The sequence below is a fragment of the Agrilus planipennis genome, unplaced genomic scaffold, assembly GCF_000699045.2.
Source record: "Agrilus planipennis isolate EAB-ADULT unplaced genomic scaffold, Apla_2.0 scaffold22, whole genome shotgun sequence".
Lineage (NCBI taxonomy): Eukaryota > Metazoa > Arthropoda > Insecta > Coleoptera > Buprestidae > Agrilus > Agrilus planipennis.
The window spans coordinates 1078363-1101736 of NW_020438874.1; the positions used below are offsets into that span (position 1 = coordinate 1078363).

Here is a 23374-nt window from a genome sequence, read left to right on the forward strand (position 1 = left end):
AGTATTAAATCAAATTTTAAAAGTTAATAAAATTTTGTTTTCTTATATTGGTGATACTATCTATTAGCTATATTAAATGACCTAACCTACTCTCATGTCTACATTAAATGACGTTTTAGTTCGTTTCATTTGCAAAAGTCAAATTTAATATTTGTATTTTTGCCCGTGATGTTATAGTTTCTAACAGCAAATAAAATAAGATAATAAGTAATACTAAACAAAATGCCTTCGTTTCCATCCGTTCCTTCAGAAATAAAAGGAATTGCTCATTATATGAAAGTTGCTGAGGAACATGACGAGCGAGATCCTGTCGTTAGTTACTGGGGTAAGAGTAATTAGTTTTTTTATATTATTGTAACTGCTTAACTTATTTTTACAATAATATTAATCCTTCACAGCACGAATGTATGCTTGTCAAACAGCAATGAAAATAATGGAAGGAAAAACGAAGCCTCCTGAAGTAACAAAACTTTTGATTGCAATTATGGATTGGTTAGAATCCCTTAAAAAAGGGAATCCAAATTTAGAGGGAGTTCATAGTGATGTTTGTGCCCAAGCTTTAATTGAAAATTATGCTTTGCAATTGTTTAATTATGCAGACCAACAAGACCGTGCAGAAAACTACGGAAAGTAAGTAAAAATTTTGTAGATTGAGAACTACGCTTTCTGTTTTTAATGTAGTTTCTTCTTTTTTTTTTGTTCCTGTATGAATGGAGCATTCAGAAGTTTTCTTATCTTCACTATCCAATTATGTCATGATTCTCTCCCAATTCTTTTATCTACATCTTTGTATTATGTATCAGCTCCACTAAGATGATGAAGAGCATTCCTTGCAACTTCTCAGCCTGTATGCCCAAACTCTTTCTTCTAATATGTTTTATTAGTTCTGCAAATTAAATTTAATGTAGAGCATTAATTAATGTATGTATTTGTTACAGAAATGTTGTGAAGGCATTTTATACATGTGGAATTTTAATGGACATCTTGAGCCAGTTTGGGACACCAAGTGATGAAATTCGGGAAAAGAAGAAGTATGCAAAATGGAAAGCTGCTTATATTCACAACTGCCTTAAAAATGGTGAATTACCGAGACCTGGTTCCAGTGCTTTTGGTGAAAATGATAATCTAATAAAAATTGGTGATAATGATGAAACAAATACTACTCCTTCTACAAGTAATGCAGAACCAAGTATTCCTCCTGAAAAGTCACCAACTACACCTTCAACTCCAGCTCCAACTTTTCCATCTCCAGCAAGTCCAGCAGAAACACCGACTCCAGCTTCAGCTGGTGGTTGGCCAGACCTTCCATCTGTGCCTTCTTTTGATCCAACAAATCCTCAGCCAGCCCCAACTTTTCCAAATACAGCTCCTGTATCTGCAGTAACTCCTACCACTAACTTAACACCAGATCAAATGGAAAAAGCACAGAAGTATTGTAAATGGGCAGGGTCTGCCCTTAATTATGATGACGTTAAAAATGCTATTGAAAATCTACAAAAGGCCTTACATTTGTTACAGTATGGAGAAGAAAAGTAAGCTGCACATACATATTTTATAAAATCCCTATTTATATATAAATTAGTTGTGGGTAAGCTTATTGTAGGAATTTGATTGCTTTTTTTTATTAAAGACTAATTTAATGTTAAGAAAACATATTTATACATGAATACTTTCTCTCACAGTTGCTGTTTATTAATTTCTTATTCTAATTTCAAACATTTATTAGTCATTAAAACTATTACTCCCAGCGTTAATTACAACAAACTAAAACTACTAAATAAACAAAAAATATTATAGCAAATGCAAAATTATATCTGCTGTACATTGTTAAATGAAATTATTTAAAATATAAGAAGTATTTATTTCTGTTTTTCTAGCTTTTTATTCCTTTATTTATACATGCACTAGTTGCAAACATGTATTTACATCAATTATTTATGTGAGCGTATAAAATCACATCTTCAGAAAAAATACGGAAAATACAATAATTGCTTTAGAAATGCTCAAATAGTAAATAATTATAAATTAATAAAACTTAAATTAGCATAAAACTTTTACTAAATACGTATATTTACAATAACCGATTATATATTACGAAAGAGTAGTTAAAAATTGAGATCAAAGCCTGTAAAACTGCATTAAATATTTTGACCATATGTCGGCTTTTTTATTTTGAAATGTTTCTTAGTTGTTGTCCTGCATCCACCATACTTTTATATGTAGCACTGAAATCCTAAAAATAAAATGTTATAAAATTCGTTTAGGAGTGTAAAATTTACAATGAATCTTACAGGCGTAAAGTAATCATCATCATCATCATCATCTTCGTAAGCATTTTCTTCGTTTTCTTGTGATTCTTAAATACAGAAAAATAAAATAAAGAAAGGTTGAATAAAAATCATAAGAAAAAATCTTAGTTTAAATTAATTATGGTACAATTAGAATAAAAAACTGAAAATTTTTCATAGCTACTTATTTTCAGTTTCCTTCCATTTCTTCCTATTGTTTTACTACTATTTAATATAGTGTCAAAATCACAGTCAAGATACAGACAAAAATGAGTTTCATTTAATAAGCTAACGAACGTATAGCCTTTTGGTGCCCTGATAAAGTCTTTCACCTAATAGGAAAACTATTCTAACTTTAATTTTGGTACTGTATCTTAAATCATCTTATATTATATCATTTTTCGTCGAGATACTAATCGCAAGTATTTTTTTAATACTAACAATAAGTATTAACTTAGGAATCAAATGAATTATCTATGTATTTTGATAGTACCTATTTATATTAAGAACCAATTTACTTTGACGTTTATACCTACATAAATAAAATACACAAAAGTCGCACTTTACTTACTTGTATATACATCTGGCTCAGTTTTTATTGCATTGCCACTGCAATTTTCGTTAGTCCGTCTAATTTGATCGATAGAGACATTTCTTTTATTGTCAACGCTAACAGATTCATTTGGAGGTAATGTTTCGGTGTCTCGTTGATCGAATTCTTCATCATCAGCATCTTTTTCTTTTTTAATTTCGCTCTTGACCTTTATTGGTTTGATTTTCGAAAATAACTTATCAATTGAACCTTCCGCAAATGATGTCGTGAATTCTCTTACAATAGGCTTAGATTCATACTCCTCATCGTCATCCTCATCATCACATTCAAGGGGCTCCTTCTTAATCATAATAGGCCTGAATGGTTCCCCAATGTTTTCGTCAGCGTTTTTCCAAAGATCTGCGAAAATATTTGACGTTTCGTCCACTTTTTCTATTTTTGACTTTGAATCTTTTTCATCTGCGTCCGCTTCTTCAGAAATATCAATTTGTACAGCATCTTTTTGTTTCTGGGGTTTAGGTTCACCTGGCATACCCACAGGTCCGTTAAACCGTCTAAATCGAACTATTAAACTCTTGTTGTACATTTGTTTATCGTGAGTGCTTTTAAATGCCTCTATAGCATCTTCAACTGTTCGAAATCGCACAAACGCGTAGCGCGTATACTTCATTTTCTTTGCAAAACCGATGTCGATTCGCTTACTCCTTGGATACAAGCTGACCATATCGTCTTTTGTTATTTCTTGAGTTAAGTTGCCCACATATAACGCCAGAGGGTCAATGTCTTCAGGATTACTGCTTTGTTCATCTTCTTTTTCACGTTTATATTCTGCTGCTATATAGCCATCTCCAAATTTTTGTTTATTAAGTGCTGCTATAACTGCATCTGGGTCAACAGATTCCTTATGTATGTAAAAAAAATGAATTAAACTACATTAATTAATAGTACTAATATAAACCTAATTTGTTGCAATAGAATGGAATTATGTACCTTTAATGTAATAAAACAAAATCTTGGAGTAGAAGGCTGCTGAAAATGAACACTTTCTATAGATGGATGAAATCCACTCACAATGTCCTTATTAAGCTCATGATCAGGAAATTTTATAATCAAGGAATGATTTTTACACTTTTTATTTAATTCTTTTTCTAAAGAAAGAGCTTTGATAACATCATCAAGGCTCCAATCTCTCCTCTTGGGATTATTTTGGGATAGGGGCTTTTTTCTCTTCTTTTGAGATTTAGTTCTTGTATCACTTGTATCATTAACTTCTCTTGAAGGCCATTTGTTATGCAGTATTCGTCGGTAGGGCCTATTTGACGGGTACCTATAAAAACAAAAACAATAATATCCAATATAACTTCCCTCCATATCATTTCCTACCCTCGCCTGGTATTAAAAAATCTTTGATTAACAAAATGATAACCAGATGCATCATTTGGTGGACCATTGCTATAGTTTGACTGTTTACCATAATTTGGGTTATAAGTGTTATAAGGAGGAGGGAGAGAAGGAGGAAAGGAGTTTTTTGCATAAGGAGATCTGAAATAATTGTCATCATTAGAATGTGGACGTTTCTGACCACTTTGTCGAAAATTATGACCTCTCATCCTATTGTTTAACGGTGGCCTAAAATGAGGTGGAGGAAAGGGAATTTTAAAGGTATGATTTTGCTCTCCATGCCAAGGGATAGTTGGTGGTGAAACTACTTCACCTGATTGAAAATAATAATTATCACTACCAGAGTTGCTTGAGTTATTAGTGGTGTCTTTTGCTAAATTAGATGCAGGTGGTGGCGGTGGGGGTTGATTAACCCAATGATAAGACGGGGATTGCGGCGACTGTTGTGTATTGTTCTAAAAGTATAACAAACATGTAAATAGTACTTGTTTTGTCACCATCACAAACATACTGGATGATAATTATATTCGGGAGAATTACCCCCCTTCCCAATGGATTTCCTATTTTCATAATTACTGCTGCCACTCATTCTATTTTACTTTAATTAGATTAAATAGTCATTACAAACCAAACCGAGCGTATAAAGATTCAACCTAACCTACAAATCCCAACAAAAACACTAACTGACAATAACTGTCACCATTACTTTTATATACAGGGTGAATTTTTTTTCACAAAAGTAGGTAAAAAAATATTTTCTGTACTGCCCAATTGACCATATGTCGGCTTTTTTATTTTGAAATGTTTCTTAGTTGTTGTCCTGCATCCACCATACTTTTATATGTAGCACTGAAATCCTAAAAATAAAATGTTATAAAATTCGTTTAGGAGTGTAAAATTTACAATGAATCTTACAGGCGTAAAGTAATCATCATCATCATCATCATCTTCGTAAGCATTTTCTTCGTTTTCTTGTGATTCTTAAATACAGAAAAATAAAATAAAGAAAGGTTGAATAAAAATCATAAGAAAAAATCTTAGTTTAAATTAATTATGGTACAATTNCAAAACACTAGCTATTTACACTGTTAAGAGATATAAGTTACTTTATTTATTTTTATGTATTTTGTGAAGTTAAAGATCTAAATAAAACCACCCTAATGTACATGCAAAACGTACATGTTTCCTCTGTATTTTTGTTAAAATGGGTTTAATTTTTCATTGTTTTATAACATATTTTATATTTTTAATTGCTACTCAATATTACACATAAAAATAGAGAGTTTTGAGAAGTTTGTAAATTTCTTTTCAACATTTTTTTGGTGGCGGTGGTGGACACTTAGGTGGAGGAGGACATGGCGGCGGACACGGAGGTGGGCATGGTGGTGGCGGGCAAGGCGGAGGACACCTAGGCGGCGGTGGACAAGGTGGCGGGCATGGCGGAGGACAAGGTGGTGGACATGGCGGTGGACAAGGTGGTGGGCACGGTGGTGGACAAGGAGGAGGACATTTGGGAGGTGGACAAGGTGGCGGGCATGGAGGCGGACATCTCGGCGGTGGCGGGCATGGTGGAGGGCATTTGGGAGGAGGACAGCCACCAAAAAATCGAGTACCAGCGGGGGTAAACCAGAATATTGGAATATACGTTTCTTTTCTTTTATCCAGAGAGTGGCTTAGACGTAGAAACGGTTCTTGAGTTTGATTTTCCAGTTTATCATATGATTTTAGGTCACATCGCATCTTACCAGTTAGCTCACTTAAAGGTCCATTATTTCGAGTAGAAACTATTTTCATTAGCCTGCCATCCACTAATTCGTTTTCAGTTAGTACATTTGTTTTTTCGTGTAAATTAGCTACATCGTAAAAAGGAATCTTCGTACTTCTTAGAAATTCGGAAATAAATTTGCTAATTGCATGTTCATTTATGCTCTTTTCTGAATTTACTAAGGTTTTAATAAATTGCCCACTGAATGACCTCGCCACCATAAAAGATCTTGACATTATGAATTTTGATTCCAAACAAACAAGCTTAATTTTTTTAAATTTTAATTTACTAAATATCTAAACTGACATTTTCTGTTTGTTTACATTATTCTTGATAATTGTTTTTTTGACACTCACGGCCAGCTGGCCCGTTCTTCATATAACATTTATAAATAATATTTTTTTAAGTGCGTAAATGATTTTTCTTAAATATTGTAATACTACTACACATGTTGTATTGGTAAGTAATTGTAATGTCAATTATACTTAGCAGGTAAATGAAGATTTAAAAGTTTACTACTCATTAATTTTATGAATGCATTGGTAATGGAAAGTTGAAAAGCGTGTAGAAATTATACGTGAGTGCCTTGGGCCATAAAAAAAAAATATAAAGTAGCAATTTTCTTTGACACTTACTATTAAAAAATTTCAAACATACCTACATGAATGAAATCTTTAAAAACATAAGAATGGAATTATTCAGTATGTAATGCAATTTTAACTTAATTTTGATTACGGAAAAGATATCTTTATCGTCATCATTTTCGCTATTAGTAGTCCTAAAGAAAATCTAAGGAAGAGAACAAGTTTGGATTTACAGATTTGTGTAGATAATCCTTATGTAATGATTAAATTATAATGGAAAAGCCCGTGTTTTATGGCACGTAAACGGTGGAAAATAACATTGCACCCACGTAAATAGCAAGACAAATAAAAAAATATGCTAGGCTAACGGCTGATTTTGTTTCATAAAATCGTCATATAAACAAACTAACTGCTTAAATTTGATTTTGACTCCAAATATTTTAGTTTATTTAAGCAATTATTGTAGGTATGTATTAATTTGAAATCATTTACGAAAAGACGTACCTACAATGTCATCCCTTTTGAAATGTTTTACGTAATCACACATTATGAATATTTTTATAACAAATAACGAATCTGCAATTGATTTTGACTCCAAATATGTTAGTTTATTTAAGTAATTATTGTAGGTATGTATTAATTTGAAATCATTTACGAAAAGACGTACCTACAATGTCATCCCTTTTGAAATGTTTTACGTAATCACACATTATGAATATTTTTATAACAAATAACGAATCTGCATATAATTATAATAATTTAACGCTCGTTAATGACCTACTAACATAAGAAGCAACCTTTTCTTTCTGTTTAAATAAAACTAGTTATGATGACCATCATTAACAAGTATTGTAGGTACCTAAACAAGTATTCTTAAATTATGCTACTATACTCGGTAAATTTATTGCTAAATCGAAGTTCAGAAAACAGATATTAGACATCTAAAATTACAAGGGTCCCGAAATACTTTGAATAATTTGTAAATATTACTACAATTTTGAACAAATTTATCTTTTCCAAAAAAACAGACGGTGAGGACGCTTACAATTAGCCGGGCCCAAAAATTCTTGCGCCGGCCCTGATCAGGTAATTGAAATATTAGATACCTATTTACGTATAAATTGACGTAAAATGCATATAGTTACAAATATTTGCTATTTAAACGATTGATTTGTTATTGTAAAATTTTGTCGGAGATTATATTTAGCAGTTACAGATCTGTATATATTTATGCACACATTAGATAATTTAGTACTTAGCGATAATTAATTACCGTGAACATTTTAATGGATTATTAAAAAATTACTGAACTTAGACCTATTAATAACGATTCGATTTAATGGTTATTTAGTTTTAATTCTAACGTTTACTGAAATCCAAGGAAAACGTTTCAATAATTAAATATGTATCTACATTTTTTAATAAAAAAAAATACGAAATTATATTAGGAGTCATTGTTACCTATTAATTAGGAAAGCAATGCGGATATTAAACAGGTCTGGTGTCTGTTAAACTAAATTAAACTTCTAGAACTTTCAGCTCGTTTAGAAGGAAGTTTCCAATCGTTGATAAAAAAACAGGAACTGCGTTCGTTTTTTCCACTGGATATTTGTATTTTTTATGTAAATTAGACTTAAATGGGATTATTACAGAAGCATTAAGTTTGACCTTTACCTTACAAAACGTCGCTTTTTCATAGCTATAATAATGTTTTCATTTCTTCCGTGAAAAATTCAGAATTCAGTGGAGTCGTTCAATTGAAAATGCACTCGGAAAAACATACGTAATGCATAATAAAAAAACAAACAAATAAATGTGCAGCAAAGGTGTCAAAACAATAACGTATTGTTTTATTATCTTTACACAAAATACCTTTTTTTAGAAGTATATGTTTTACAAATAATAATATTTGTAACACCATCATGCACATCGGTATTGGGGTATTCCGAACAAAATATATAAAAATATACAATAATAAATCTGATGAATTAATTTCAAAGTTAATTTAATCATATGTAGTTACTATCTGTTTTTGATTTTGTATTAAAAGTCAATAGGCAGTTAAATATTGATAATGCATCACATACATACATATCAAATTGTATGCTCAATTCGTAATGAGTCTCTTACTTCTCCCTTAAAATTCGCTATTCAAATAAATAATTCGGTAAGCAATTATTATGCTAAGTAGTTTTAAGAAATTAATTACACGGTGTTCATAAGCTATTTTTAAATTAGTTATGTGACAAAAATCAGACGTTTGTTTTTTGTTTACACAAATATTATATTATTTTTTTAAATTACTTAAAGTTTCAGAAACAACATTGGTACATATATACATAATTACACAACAACGTATTTAATGACGTAATAATGTACTCCATGCAACTGAAAAAACCAGCTTTTGATTCTCTAAATATTTTTTTTTATTCACGTACTTTACATAATTAATTATTTTTTTTTGTAAAAACAACGTTAGTGCAATAAAAACAGTACTAAAAAGCGTAAATAAATTTAAATAAATTCTGTAGCTACCAATAGCAAACTTTTTACATATCTTTCTAAATACGTAAAATGAATAGTTATTAATTTTTTGGAATTAACACCACACGTCAATAAGTTCCATTTATGTGTACATATATATGCTAGAACGTATTCATCATTCATTTTTAGAAATGTTGTTCAATTTAAATAGATATATAAATTTCACTTTCTCCTCATCATAAACTGAACTGTTGCACAAACTTTACAATATGTAACTTTATTACAAAATTTTCATGAATTAATATAAAAAATTTATACGCATTCTTAAAGCAAAATGCGCAAGTTTATTGATGAAAATAAATAATTTATTAATATGTGCTTCACGTGGATGTCTGATCATAATTAATAGATACTACTTACTGATGGTTCTGGTTTTTTATAACGAAATTTTGGTGATTACCAAACTAATGAATTACTGATTACTTTAAGCAGGTTTTTATGTCTCTAAAATAACAACAGTGGAGACCGTTTGGAAAAAACATATGTATATGTATAAAAGTTCTTGTGCAAAATATAAATTAGTTAATTTTTTGTGACCATTGTTGATTTAACTTCATTCGAATTATAAATACATTGTAGGATGTACTTGTATTTAAAATTAGAGATAGACCGCGTACCCGACTTGGATCCGCTACCCGGAGAATCGGGCACTCGTACCAATAATAAATAATCATGAGAATACACCAGTAAGTCATCGTGCAGACTTTTTGTATTTATAAACATTAAAAGCTCATTTCAACTCAACCCTTTCGTTTAAAATCCGCCAACCAAGAATTGAAAATTCATTGGTTGATTGTTTAAATGATTGTTTTAACTGGACTTAATGTACTATAGTTTCGCAATGAAGATATCACCCATTAACCGTAGTGGTTATGCCGCATGCAGAAAATGAAAAACGAAAATTTACTTAAATATTAAAGCGATATTTACAATTTATACCACTAGCCCGTTGCTTCGTAAGCAAAAATAAAAATTACAATTTGGACCCGTATTTGTAAAAATAAAATCCCCACAGAAATAAATTTATTAGGTATTTTAGCTGGTATTACAAATTTAAATTATAACAATTAAGAAACATGAATTAATTTTTAAATAAACACGTCAAAATTGAGATTATTACAAGTTATCTAATAAATTTGACTATTTCTACTACAATCGAAAATTGTAATTTTTACGTTGTCATATGAATTTATTTTTCACCTTGCGGGTACACGATTATCCGGTACCCGGCAAAATTAAATTCAAATACAAATGTAGCCTAACACAATGAGAAAGAAACGAAAATCTTTTCAAACAGTTTTTTATCATCTTCAAATTTTCCACCCTTACAGATGGAATATTCTTTTCAAATTTAATCGGACAATATACAATAACCTATCCATTAAGAAAAGAACCATTAAATCTCGTAACACATATTAAAAGATATAATAAAATTGAGAAGGTTTTCTTGAAGTCAGATAAAAAGGTGTAAACATACTAACGTTATTTTTTTGCCACATATATATATATAATTACCAAATCAAACAAAACGGCGTTGTAAAAAAATTAATATGCGTCTAACGTAACGTTATACTTTCGAAGAGTATCTTATCAAGATATCTTTAACAATGAGCGTTTAAATAAATGTCCTAACAATAAATTCACTAAAGCAAATTCAATAAAATTGTCGCGAATGCAAATGTGGACTTTGTTTAAAAGAGTTATGTACTTATTGTTAAACCCAAAACGAAATATTTGAAAATGGTTTATGATATTATGAGAAATGAAATTGATTGCAGTTTTATTTTTTGTATTTTTGATTTTAATTATTTTCGGCAGAGTCAAAGCGCGAATTGACTAGATGTCCTTCAATTTTTTGCATTATTACGTTAAATTTATGTTTAACTTCGTAAAGCACGACCGATACAATATAATTAAAAGAAAAAAAAAGATACATAGAATCATATACGTAAAAGTAAAATAATAACATCAAATGAGGACTTCGCGTCACACTTTTTTATGCCTTCTAAGAATTATTTTTTGTACGAAACCAGAAAAATAAATAATTATTAGTTTTTGTCAGTTACCAATGACGACTGCATTAATTAACTCAATTCTGAATTATTACATATTAAAATTATAAAATATGATTATACTATGCTAATAATACCCTTTCGTATGGTATAAAAAAATACTGAAATCACTGACTCTAATTATACTTTTTGGAAAACATATTTTAAAACGTCTGTTGTTTAAGTTAAATTAATGTAGAAATTTTACATATTTGACATTATTTGTAAATTTTGTCCTTCACAAACTAAACATTAACGTATAAAATGCACTTCAAGGTTAAAAGATAATAATATAATAATAACAAGATTAAAACAGAGAGAAGCTGATTGCAACATTTTTATGATATTTTAAAAGATATTAATCGAATCTTTCAATCGCAAAATATACAAAGTGTTCTTTAAAGAAAAAGGTAATGGTCTAAATACGCAATTTTAATATTTCTTTTTAATATAAAGTATTGAAGCCATACAACCAAAGCTAAAAGGGCTTAAAATTTTTTACTATTTAAAAAAAACCGCCAACGTTTCTCCCTAAGTTGTTAAACTTTCTAATGCCCAGTTTTTTAAGTTAATGGTAGTGGTATTTCAATAGCAAAAAACTTTTAACCCTTTTTAACTTTGAATGTATGTTAATTATCAAATAGTTCTGAATCGAATAGTTCTGATTTTTAATTTTTCTAGGCATAGAAAACTATGCGAAAAAATGGTTTTCGCACCCAACATATCCACAACAAAAAAATTGTACATATTATTCAGCATAATAACCTTCACCAAAAAAAGCTACTTTTAACAATCAGCTTGACATTTATTTACTGCTGTGATTATTTTTTTATCTCCTCAATACTTCAAGCAGGAAGAAATACAGAAATGACTTGCTTTATTTCGCTTTAATTCTGTAAATCATTGAATGATCCCAGAATTCCAGCAATACAAGAAGTTGTTTTTTAACATTTGCAACGCCTTTTTGATACATCTTCGTTAACACTAGTCATTAAAAACCCGTAAACAAAAAAAAAATTGCCCGGTCATCGTCACTATAAGACTCAAGTGAAAAAGTTGAAGATGAAGGCCTAACGTGCTATAGAATGTTGTTAAATCCCCGACGATTGAAGAAAGGACATAAGTGAAAACCTCTGTATGAGTTCATGGACGTACAGGTGCAACTTCAAGTACTATGTATAAAATATTTTTCCTCTGCTTTGATTGGGGTTCTTTTTTGTTTTTATTTTGATCAGGTTTTTGTATAAGCAAGGTCAATATAATTTTAAACGGTGTATCTGGCGAATCATTATTAGTTCTAATTACTATCATTAATTACAAATCAACCTCACCGTTTATCGATAAATATTACAATGTACTAAAATTACAGAAGAATAAATATAATAACGTACATATTGCACTTTTATGTTGCATCTTCATTATTTTCATGTGTATGTACATGAGCACATAATTATACAAATTAGCGATTACTAATGATGGTCATATTTTATTTATCGATCGTGTTGTTCTCATTACTTGTATATTGAGAGTGGTAAGGAATATTTCAAAATCATGATTACCTATCTAATTCTTCAATTTTATATATTGTTTTGTAACCAATTTTAATCAAAACATCTTCACGCAAAAATGAAATAGATAATCCTTATAAACCGTTCCAAGACTATTATTAATTGTTTTTTATTACTATTGTTATTATTTCTATTCTGTCAAATCATCCTTGACCTTACACATGTACATATGTATAGGTACCTAGATACACAAAAAATTTTGCGATAAGACACGCTGTACATTCAGTTATACTTGAGTAATGTTATTATGCATTTAAAATTTTTGTTAATATGATTTTTATAACAGTAAATTTACAAACATATCTAATAATAAAATATTTTAAAATAAATAAAAACAGATAATAAACAATGACAATCGCTATTTAACAAAATAATAATTAAAAAAGATTTACGTTCAAAACCATCAACAGTATGGGTGTTATTCAGTTTAGTAGCACATTATCGGATGTATTATACAAAATGGAAATTTACCTGTTTATAATTATAAGAAAGTCAAAATATTCCAAATGAGTGTTACTCATTCTAGTATTCCGGCATGAAAACGTAAAATTCCATTCTCAACAATATTCAAATTATACTAGGTCTTTCAAATAACTACAGAGGGTGATATGGATAGAATACGTGGGCAAAAAGAAATAGTCAATTTCACATCGAATCATACTAAATCGATCAGAGCAATGGTCTCCTTGATGATTAGATTGAATGTAAAGAATGGTACCATAAAAAACAGACTGAAAGATTGAAGATTATAGTTAACTCATTTAGTCCAATGACGAAAAAGTTGAACAAATGGACCGAAGGAAAGTGAATCCACCAACACAACGGTTTGTGACCAAGAAACTCGGTGGCTAGCTACAACCCTAACAATTATGTTTTTGTTGATATTGTAAAAGTACCGTATCTACTCCCTTGGGAAAAAATATCGATAAATCGATTATATTTTTAATCGTTTATATCGATGTCTCAATTTAGTTGACACAATCGCGCATAATAAGATAGATTTCGAATATTTTCAAGAGTTCGTGTTGTGTTTCGATGCTTTAAAGCATTTCCACAACATGTAACACTATACCCAGGCATTTTCATTGTAAAGCGTCCCATTTTTACAAGGTTTCTCTTAATAAACGTACCTAATTTACTTACAATTAGCTTTGAATGTTTTACGAAACGCGTCGTTAAGAAATTATATGTATTACATGGATTATATATTACCTATACAGCATTTCCCGCCCAAAATGTATCTACACACGCATGATTTTTATATTACTTACATTATCACCTACCTACGTGTAATTAGAGACAGTTTTTTTAATTCTACATGTGTAGGAATACCCTGGCATAATACCATCTCACTCATAGGTACCTCTATCATTTGAAGAGTGAAAGTATCAGAGATGCTAAGTGCCCAAATCATAAAGTAGAGACATTTTGAAGAAACGTTACAAAATATTTGTTAGTGTTAATAACATATTACGTATTCTTTATTGAACTACGAAATAAATTTTCAGATTAATTACAAAGATTAAAACAAACAAATACAATGAAAATAATACAAAAAAACTATCAAAAAAGTACCAAAAAGTCATCTTTAGTGGTAAGTGCCAATTTACAGCTCTAGAATAAATGGGTGTAGAAATCTTTAATATACTCTTGTTTATGTAGAAATTTTGACAAAAATTACCTATACCATTTAATGCCACGGACCCAGCCCTTTGGGTCTTGGTATATTCACGATCATTACCATTTCTCCAGTTTCAATTTCTTGGCCTCGACTTCCTGAAGTAGTTCCTATTTATTCCTCCGTTTCTAAGGACAATTAGTTTTGTAAGAGGATAGGATAAACTTGCAAACTGCAACATAAATCGTCAGAAATGTCTAAAAATTATCTTTTACGGCTTGATGCGCCAGGTTACGGGATATTTTTCTTCCTAATAAATATGTAATTATCATGATGTTTGAGTCTCTGGATTAACGTGGGGTAATTACTTATATCGTCCAAATAAACGGGAACAATTGTACTAGGAAGTTCTTTGAACGATTTTTTAAATCTGCAGGACAACTCGAGTGACATGTGAAGAACATCAAATCGGAAATAACGAATGCCAAATCTAGCGTTATGAAAAATATAATTTTAAACAAAACTAATAGACTTTAAAATTTAAAATTAAGCAATTATTGCTTTCTGTGTTAACAAGTAACTATCTATATTATGTTGATTATTCAAATATATCTACATGTAGGTATAATCATTATTCACTGCTCACTTGCTGCCGGTTTGGATGTATCTTTTTTAAATTTTCATGCATATGTATATGTTAATGTTATTGCCACGAGGTAATCAAAATTTTTGAAACAATTGTTCCATGTTAATTAATGCTTTTACTGTGTCTGGGGTCAATATCGATTTACATTACAAATAAGTATATTTACGCAAAAATGTGATCATCAAAAGTACGTACAGGAATCGAAGTATTTCCTTTATAACTTGATAAATTAAACTTTATTTTACTTTTGTAGTAGGAAATACATATTTGCATTTTTAGTCTGAAAAAGTATAAACGGCGAAACTATTTCGCTTGAAGTAAAACATATCACAAATAAAAATAAGAAACGCTCCTACAAATTTATTTTTCAAAATACATACCTATTGATTGATAGATATAAAAAACATATTCAATACAATTCGATCAATAACTTGCAATTAAATAAAGCGAAGTGTTAATTACTCCTTTTGCGCTAATAAAAAGAACTACAATGTTTAATTATTCATGGTAATAAGTAATCAATTAAAATAACAGTAACTTAAAACGCATAAATATTATTACAATTATCTGATAATTATTTTTTTTCCAGAAGTATGAAAACGCATCGCGTTATGACTGCAATGGGCACTTCCGGTGTTAAAGTACTGCCGGTATTAATTAAAGTAGGTAATACTTAATCTACTGGAATGTTTTTATCTTTAATTAACTGCTTAAGTTTAACCAAAATTGTGATTAACTTTTGTTGATGTTTTGACAAATCTACTCATTACCATTTTTATCTTTCAAATTTGTCGAAAAAATAAGAAAATAATTTAATGAACACATTTAAAATATACTAAAACTCACTTATGTGTGTTAGAAATGTAAACATGCAATTGAAAAACAAGCAAAAAATTATTTATTTTTTATAACACTACATCAAAATGTAATCCGTGACACGTTTGAACTTATTACAACAACCTTGTTTGTATGTAAAATATCGCTACGTAAGATAATAAATAATTTCGTTTATGTCACCCTTAACAACTTTAGAAATCATACAAGAGCAGAATGCAAAAGAAGACTAACTTTCATTTACTTTCCTACAGCGAATATTCTCGTTACTGTCCTGAATGTTAAATTATTACGGGGCAAACGTCAACGTAGACCCATAAAACCGAATGTAAACAGAGCAATGACTTTATCAATTATGAAACTATTAAAAATTTAATTGACGACATTCTAATGCAATTAACAATAGATTTACTTGAACAATAAATGATTTTACGTTGAAATAAAAAAAAAAACATCCTCTTAACAAGCACTTTTATTTCGAATAATTCAACAATTTTTTTCATAGAAAATGGTCAAAATATAAATAATTTAGTACTCATAAATTTGATGAACTTATCAAACATTATTAATACTTTTACAGTTTACTAATATATACATATACAAAGTAAACCCAATCATTTGTTAAGAACAAACGCCTAACAAATAAATAGGTACCTACTATAACAAAAGAAAATTAAGATCTTTATCCGGGTTTACGTTTTATATTTAAGAAACATTTCGACGTTAAGTTTAACTATAAAATGCAAGAAAACGTGCTAAATATAAAAAACATCAACAATTGTAAAATTGCATAAGTATATTTATGTTACATAAAAATATTCAACATTAAGCATTTTAAAAATAAAAACAAATGCCATTTTCCTCATATAAAAACTTTACTAAATTTAATTTAGACAAATTTATTTCTATACCTATAAGTATTGTTTTCTTTTTAATAGCCTTTTATTTAATTAGGTAATGACTAGTTTGAAATAAGCCCACCCCTATTCCATTACATGTACTCACTAAGAAGGCAAAATTTGTAAAATTGTGCTTCTGACTAATGTACAGTTTCTGAGTTTTCAATAGATTTACAAGAAAATGCAGTTATCACTACTCAGTGTACTTTATTACATGAACCCATTAAAGGGTCATACAACTCTCCTCTCCATAAAGAGGAACTCCATTAGCTACTGGGAAAATCCAAGCCCAGACCACAACAGGTCATTGTCCAATATAGTCTTAATTTTCATGTGTTTATTGAATAATAAGATTATCTCAAGTCAATGGACAGAACTTCGACTCACCCTTATAATTGAATAAAACCTGTTCCTTGCAAAGTACTGTACTGTACAAAGTGTATTTAGTTGCTCATCTAAAAAAACTACAATATTAGCCAATCACAACCACAACAGTAATAATAACAAGTCTTTTAGGAATGCTATTAATCAACAACCACTGCTACTAGTGTGCTTTAGCTTTTAAAAGAGTCGCGTCATTACTTTGTTTCTTCCACTTTACCCCAGAAAAGTATGATTTATAGAAAAACCTGGCAAACAAGACAAAATAACTAAAATACATAGCTAATGATATCTTGATGTTCAAATTAGTAACATGGCATTCCCTCCCTTCCTGAATTAACTGTTGAGCCCAGAAATTCACACAACAACCAACAACCATTTGAAGAAGCTGCAGAGATGTTATCACCATAGCAATTTGTCTAGGTGGATGATAGCCCATAGCACGGAGAGCATAATAAGTATACATCACAGCATGTACACAATAATTCATCACTATAAACCATCGTGCACTAGCAGTATATTCAGTATAACTGAACCAGCAGTAAAGGAGAACTGTAATATGATGATACCAATGAAGAAATATAAGGGGCTGCTTGCGGAGGACGATGAAAATGGTGTCACCAAGCTCAGGCAATTTACTCAAAACAAACATCCATGTCCAGAATCCCGAAACTTTATCTTGTTCTATAAACGATGGTACACAAACAGAATGGTAAAGGCCGTGGTGAGTGAGAATGTGCAAAAACTCTGGTACGGTTCTGCAAGCCCCCATAATACTGAAAACCGCCAACGACGTGTTCCATAACGATAACACACCGCGAAGCTCGAACCTTTTCCTATTTTGCATTAAATATTGACCACCGAAGATGAGCACCATATAAGCACCCACATAGTAAAATCCGAGGGTCCAGTTTTTTACCATCCACGTGCGGGTGTCTTGGTGAATAAAGTCATTCTCAAAATTAAACACATACGAATAATTCGGAAGAGTAACGTGCTTGTAGTCTTCCATATCGAAATCAGACTGCGAGCAACAACTTTTCTTTTGCCACTTTCACGAACAAGTGGGGAATATCACCATTGCTCATTCCCAGCACCTATATTTGTTCACCGGCTCCGACGTCGGACCGCACACCCAAAATCAGCGCCATTGTCAGCGCACGCGTACGAAGAGGATGCGCTATATATGTATAATTTTTTTGCCGATAGCTGCATAGCCACATGATAGCTACTGGTAGATTTATTAACAATAAGTGGTTTTAGCAATATGAGTATAATTCTGGGAAAGTTTCAGAAATAATAGATGTTAAGAATATAATTGTGTGTTAATTTCAATAATTATTTATTTAATCGTCATTTAATTCCATTTTAACAAAAATAATTTTCATTTTGATAGTAATTTTTATAAGTCATTGTCTTCTTCTCCTACTTGTTAATAAGGATATAAGGATACTAGACGATTAAAAACATTGAGCTTTTAAACCATTTTAAAAATAAATAATTTAACAATTTTAAGCGGGAAAGCCCCCACCTATAATGTTTCTGTTGGCAGCATTACCACTATTCAGTTGGATTCATGATCGTATGAAGTTGTCTGATGTTTATATCCTTATCTATGATTGAGTGGAAGTATGTGTAATACTGGAGTGCATACGAAGAAAAGTTTAGTTGTTACTAATTATTATTTTGTACAGTTCTGGTTCATAAATTCCGTATCAGGAATCGTATGGGTTTGTTTTTGATGTCTAAAGCATTGTTTTAGTAGATCATGACAAATAAAGATCTAGAATTCGAAATTTTAAAAAGAGACTTTATCAACAACTGTAATTGTAACGAAAAGCAATTACAAAGTCTTAAAGAGAAATACTCCAAAATTATTAATTCTACAAGACAAACTGATAAAATAAACAATATATATAAATTAATATATACTCTTGAAAAGAGAAATATTATCAGCGAAGATAATGTAAATGTTTTGCTAGAAATAACAGAACATTTACATCAGTATCATTTGAAACCCAAGATTTTACATTATACAAAGACACACCATCCTGGTTCTACTTCAAGTAAGAATAAAAATAATTGCTTAATTTTACATTGACTATGGATATGTTTTAGTATTCCCTGTACCATCTACCAATTTAGAAGAGCGTATACATTCTCTTATAGCTGAAGATATAGGACACTCATGGAAAGACTTTGCAAGACAGCTTGATGTCAAGGAAGGTCAAATAGATGCTCTGGAAGATCAATATCGTTCAATTTCAGATCGTGTTCATAAAATTTTGATTATGCACAAAAATACATGTGAGAAAAGAAAATGGCAGTCAACATTATTGAGAGCCTTATCTAAGGCAAGACGTAATGATTTGCAAGAAAAAGCTCAACACATATTTGATACACACAATGAATAAAGTTTAACTTTGAATAAATAAGAGGAGATAAAGGATAATACTGTAATGCTTGTTGCAACAAATATGAAACATCATTGTGATAAAAAAAACAGTCATGTCTTTAAATGTTCTTCAATATTCTAGTCGTTCCATATATCTGGTTGATGAAAGGTGAAAAACTAAGAGTCAAAACATCCTGAGTGATTTTGAATTTTTTTATGTGCTTCATATTTTCTACCTCTGGGAAAAAATTTACTATGGTACCTGAATAAAATTACTGGATGTTTCAAACCTTTGTCAAATTGCCTAATTATCTGGGTAATTTTTTCATTTGTATCTGTGACAACAAATGAGTTACAAATAGACTTTTAGATGAAAATTGTAAAAAAAAACAACTACACCTATTAAGGTTCATTTAACATTAATGGGGCTGCTTTAAATAGCCTCTGAGCCTTTTATTTTCTCGTTTTCAACCAATGCCATTTCCTAGGATCCCCTTTATCTCTCATATAAACTTAATTAAGGTATTGTACAGAAAACATTCAATCATGAAACATTATAGATGAATCATACAAATGTTACAACTCGATAAGTACCAGTTTTGAATATTTTGTGTACTAAACATTTATAAGTTGTGCCTGCAGTATCTCTAGTCTGTTATTACATATTTATGATAATTTATTAAAGTGTTTATTTACTATATATTTGTTTATTTGCAACTTGACACCAGCTGAAGAACTAAATTTAATAAAAGTATCTACAATATGTTTATTTTTATATGTATTGTCAAGGTTGATTAAATAAACAAAGTGTACTTTAAAATTAGTAATACCATTTTGATTTCAAATGAAACAAATTTTTATAAAAAAAAATTTATTCAATTTATTTGTAAAATAACTTAAGAAAATGTAACAATGGCGGCTTTATTAATGGGATCACTTATCAAATATAAATTAAACTTTCATAACTGAATAAAAGAGAAAAAAGTGCACTATTCAAGCAATTCAACTGAAAACCACCATAACTTCATGAAGTTGTTACTTTCATCTGACAATATGTTTTTTTCAAATAGTGTAGGTATTCTTTGTCAATGAACTGGCTTTGTCCATTGTGTCTTTGTGAATCTGATATCCAATAGTCATCTTTGGGGGAATCCTAAGACGTTCTTTCAGTTTTTGTCCAATCTCAAGAACAGCATTTTTGTTACTGTAGTCTGATGTCCAAACACCTTATTACAAGAAAAACACAGCATGCTTTGTATACTCCCAATATCAATATATTTACCTATTTTATCTCCTTTTCCTCGTATATTAACGACTGCACCACATACTTCATCTGAATTATCAAATGCTTCACCGATGAGACACAATATCTGGAAGATTTCATAATCATTTTAAATGTAGACACAAATAAATTTTAATCTTACTATATCCAGCCAAAATCGATCTAAATCATTCCCTCTTTGTTTTTTTTCTAAGCTTATTAGCCAACGCCCTCCATGTTTATTAGCATCATCTTCCCACATAGGTCTAATTCCTTTTTTGAATAAAGAGTAATCACATCCTTGTTTTAAATCACTAGCTAATTTAATATGATTGTATAGACTAAAAGATTGAAGTGTTCTTAGACTAGTTAAAACAATGTACAGGAAAAGTTACCTCCAAAAATCTTCAACAGTATCAAAGGATGCAATTTCTTTTTGATTTTTTTCCCAAGTATTTGACCGATCGTTTTCATAATACCACAGTGTCCAGCTATTTTGAAGCGGATGTTTGATAGAATAATCTGTAGCAGGGATGTCTACTACTTGGTTACTTTCCGATTGTTGCTTTTCATTAATCTACAAATTCATAGCTTAACCGAAACACAAACAAAATTATTTATTACAATAGTTAGTAAAATCTAGTTAAAATAAATATGAAAAACTGACAGCACCAAGTATAACAACATATTTTTGACGAAAATGTTGTTATTGTATTTTGCGAACAGTAATCATGTAAAGATTGTATTACTTACTTCAACTTCTGTTGCCATTTTTTAATAATTTATGAAAAATTAAAACGAAATTAATTTAACAAATTATGTAGTCTTGAGAGCAATGGTAGATTTTTCACTAACCTAATTGATTAATAAATCGACCAAAAAAGTTTAGTTATCTATGAAAACCATAGATAAATAAGAAGTGTAAAACCACAAATATTTAATTAATCAGGGATTTCAATTCATGTTATCTTAAATGTAAACACATTTAGCAAAAAATAACTTTACTTTAATAAAATTGTGGAATATATCGGTATTAATTAGACGTTTCTTTTATATTAAAATCCACAAACCTATTTTCATCGATTAATTTGTCATATATAAACAAACCACGCGTATGTAAACTTCATTTAGAACAATTCTATATATTATTATATTATAAATAAAATAAATCAAAATGCTTACAGTCATACGCAGCATTAGGGTAATAAATTGAGCGTTCAACGGGAATACAAAACGTCAATTTTTGAACAATAACTTTTCTTCAAACGAGTGCCAAGCCATCTTTATTTTACTTTGACATTTTAAATTAATGAAAATGTGTTATGCCTACTTTGGTTTCTGTTAAATTTTTAGCAATAATAACACATTTACACATAAAATAATTCAATCATTTTCTTTTTAAAATTCAAAATAATCATAGAATGAAAAAAAAATCAGGTTCATTGTATAGCGGGAAATTTAACACTTTTTATTAAAATGCTGTTTTAAATAAGTACTACAAAACCAATGTTATATTAAAGAATTAACGACAATTTATTCTTCCATGTTTGAAATAAAAAAATTGCATAATTTACAGTATAATGTACTGTACAATGTATAGTTGCAATTTTAAAAATTTGTTTGTTTTTTTTATTTTTAGCTTTATTGCGTTTTGAAAAGAAGTTTTGAAATATTCTTTTGCTGGTAGTGGATGTTTTAAATTTGTATAAAAGTACTGATTTCCATAATTTCTTTTAACGAGTAACTTAAAAGTGGTGTTGAGAAGGTTCAAACTTTCATTTGAAAGAGAAAGATTAAAGTACCTTTATTGATTTTAGTTGCATAGCATCGCGTGTTGTGTGTAGTAGGCTGATGTTTAATTTTCGATTGCGTATGGACATAACCTAGACTTTTCATTTGTTTCCATGTTTTCGGTTTAATTTTGCTAATGGTGTTATAATTTCAAACAGAACTAAAATAACGCTTGTTTAGGTGTTTTTCGTAGTAGTGTAATATGTGTTTAGGATGTCTAAAGTTATTACAATGAATTGTAAAAGAATTCAAGATCAGTTTTCGGTGGAGGTATGTAAGAAGTTTTTTTATTATGATTTTAAGTACGACTGATAATGTTGTTTTCATTTAATTTGCCAGCGGATCTCTCCAACACATTTTTAATATTTTCATAACACTTGTTATCTTTAGAATATTTGAAACATACCATAAAAGGTGTAGGTAGCTAAGTATGTTTTATATGTATGTATAATTACAATGTTTTAGTTACGTGGGTAATATTGCTGTTGTGTGCTGACATTGCATTCATGTATGATATCACCTCTATAAAAAGGTCTGATAAGTTACAATGCAAGCAGTAACTGATTTTCCTTTTTCTTTACAGAATTATGTAAAATCAGTTAATACTTTTATTACTAGGTATCAAAGAGCCTAATTTAAATTCTTTTTTTATGCAATTAAAGTAAATAAGGATTTTTTCTACATTTTTTGTTGTTCTTTTTAATGTTTAATTGAATACATATATGTATACTTATGGATTTTTTCAAATTTACTATTTAATTTTTAATTTGCAATCGTCTTTTAAATTCGTTTTTG

The 23374-nt window shown here is 29.7% G+C and overlaps 5 protein-coding genes across 8 annotated transcripts; 2 read left to right on the top strand and 3 right to left on the bottom strand.

The window, feature by feature from the left end:
• The first annotated feature begins 89 nt into the window (after positions 1 to 89).
• Positions 90 to 1870, top strand: LOC108732959 (vacuolar protein sorting-associated protein VTA1 homolog). The gene is made up of 3 exons (XM_018463973.2): positions 90 to 325; positions 399 to 630; positions 939 to 1870. The coding sequence occupies exons 1-3, from the start codon at positions 223 to 225 to the stop codon at positions 1534 to 1536; spliced, it is 933 nt and encodes a 310-aa protein (XP_018319475.1). The 5' UTR covers positions 90 to 222; the 3' UTR covers positions 1537 to 1870.
• A 107-nt stretch (positions 1871 to 1977) lies between these two features.
• On the bottom strand, positions 1978 to 4935 carry LOC108732960. The gene is made up of 6 exons (XM_018463974.2): positions 4754 to 4935; positions 4225 to 4697; positions 3832 to 4168; positions 2860 to 3742; positions 2292 to 2356; positions 1978 to 2233 (listed from the first exon to the last, which is right to left on the bottom strand). Exons 1-6 carry the CDS (start codon positions 4829 to 4831, stop codon positions 2168 to 2170), a joined length of 1902 nt encoding a protein of 633 aa, XP_018319476.2. The 5' UTR covers positions 4832 to 4935; the 3' UTR covers positions 1978 to 2167.
• An 11371-nt stretch (positions 4936 to 16306) lies between these two features.
• LOC108732976 (elongation of very long chain fatty acids protein 6) lies at positions 16307 to 18284 on the bottom strand. Its single transcript, XM_018463996.2, has one exon. It carries the CDS (start codon positions 18142 to 18144, stop codon positions 17296 to 17298), a length of 849 nt encoding a protein of 282 aa, XP_018319498.1. The 5' UTR covers positions 18145 to 18284; the 3' UTR covers positions 16307 to 17295.
• A 217-nt stretch (positions 18285 to 18501) lies between these two features.
• LOC108732977 (FAS-associated death domain protein-like) lies at positions 18502 to 20225 on the top strand. Its single transcript, XM_018463997.2, has 2 exons — positions 18502 to 19198; positions 19251 to 20225. Exons 1-2 carry the CDS (start codon positions 18901 to 18903, stop codon positions 19544 to 19546), a joined length of 594 nt encoding a protein of 197 aa, XP_018319499.1. The 5' UTR covers positions 18502 to 18900; the 3' UTR covers positions 19547 to 20225.
• A 207-nt stretch (positions 20226 to 20432) lies between these two features.
• LOC108732910 (eukaryotic translation initiation factor 4E-1A-like) lies at positions 20433 to 22068 on the bottom strand. Of its 4 annotated transcripts, none has more exons than XM_025980403.1 (5): positions 21971 to 22068; positions 21184 to 21365; positions 20952 to 21129; positions 20810 to 20897; positions 20433 to 20753 (listed from the first exon to the last, which is right to left on the bottom strand). In XM_025980403.1, exons 1-5 carry the CDS (start codon positions 21983 to 21985, stop codon positions 20590 to 20592), a joined length of 627 nt encoding a protein of 208 aa, XP_025836188.1. In that variant the 5' UTR covers positions 21986 to 22068; the 3' UTR covers positions 20433 to 20589. The 4 variants fall into 4 exon arrangements, with proteins under 4 accessions (XP_025836188.1, XP_025836190.1, XP_025836189.1 ...); XM_025980405.1 differs by having other exon boundaries at positions 21184 to 21353; positions 21971 to 22049; XM_025980404.1 differs by lacking the exon at positions 21971 to 22068 and adding an exon at positions 21542 to 21667 and having other exon boundaries at positions 21184 to 21353.
• Between the last annotated feature and the right edge of the window lie 1306 nt (positions 22069 to 23374).

What these genes read in the sequence shown, in the direction of transcription:
- LOC108732977 (XM_018463997.2), top strand. Translation starts at nt 18,901, where the DNA reads ATGACAAATAAAGATCTAGAATTCGAAATTTTAAAAAGAGACTTTATC. An exon ending in CCATCCTGGTTCTACTTCAA is followed by an intron (nt 19,199 to 19,250) that starts GTAAGAATAAAA and finishes GATATGTTTTAG; the next exon opens with TATTCCCTGTACCATCTACC.
- LOC108732960 (XM_018463974.2), bottom strand. Translation starts at nt 4,831, where the DNA reads ATGAGTGGCAGCAGTAATTATGAAAATAGGAAATCCATTGGGAAGGGG. An exon ending in CCGAATATAATTATCATCCA is followed by an intron (nt 4,698 to 4,753) that starts GTATGTTTGTGA and finishes TTATACTTTTAG; the next exon opens with AACAATACACAACAGTCGCC. An exon ending in ATGATGATTACTTTACGCCT is followed by an intron (nt 2,234 to 2,291) that starts GTAAGATTCATT and finishes TTTTATTTTTAG; the next exon opens with GATTTCAGTGCTACATATAA.
- LOC108732959 (XM_018463973.2), top strand. Translation starts at nt 223, where the DNA reads ATGCCTTCGTTTCCATCCGTTCCTTCAGAAATAAAAGGAATTGCTCAT. An exon ending in TCCTGTCGTTAGTTACTGGG is followed by an intron (nt 326 to 398) that starts GTAAGAGTAATT and finishes AATCCTTCACAG; the next exon opens with CACGAATGTATGCTTGTCAA. An exon ending in CGTGCAGAAAACTACGGAAA is followed by an intron (nt 631 to 938) that starts GTAAGTAAAAAT and finishes TATTTGTTACAG; the next exon opens with AAATGTTGTGAAGGCATTTT.
- LOC108732910 (XM_025980402.1), bottom strand. An exon ending in ATCGATTTTGGCTGGATATA is followed by an intron (nt 20,898 to 20,951) that starts GTAAGATTAAAA and finishes GAAATCTTCCAG; the next exon opens with ATATTGTGTCTCATCGGTGA. An exon ending in AGGAAAAGGAGATAAAATAG is followed by an intron (nt 20,754 to 20,809) that starts GTAAATATATTG and finishes TCTTGTAATAAG; the next exon opens with GTGTTTGGACATCAGACTAC.
- LOC108732976 (XM_018463996.2), bottom strand. Translation starts at nt 18,144, where the DNA reads ATGGAAGACTACAAGCACGTTACTCTTCCGAATTATTCGTATGTGTTT.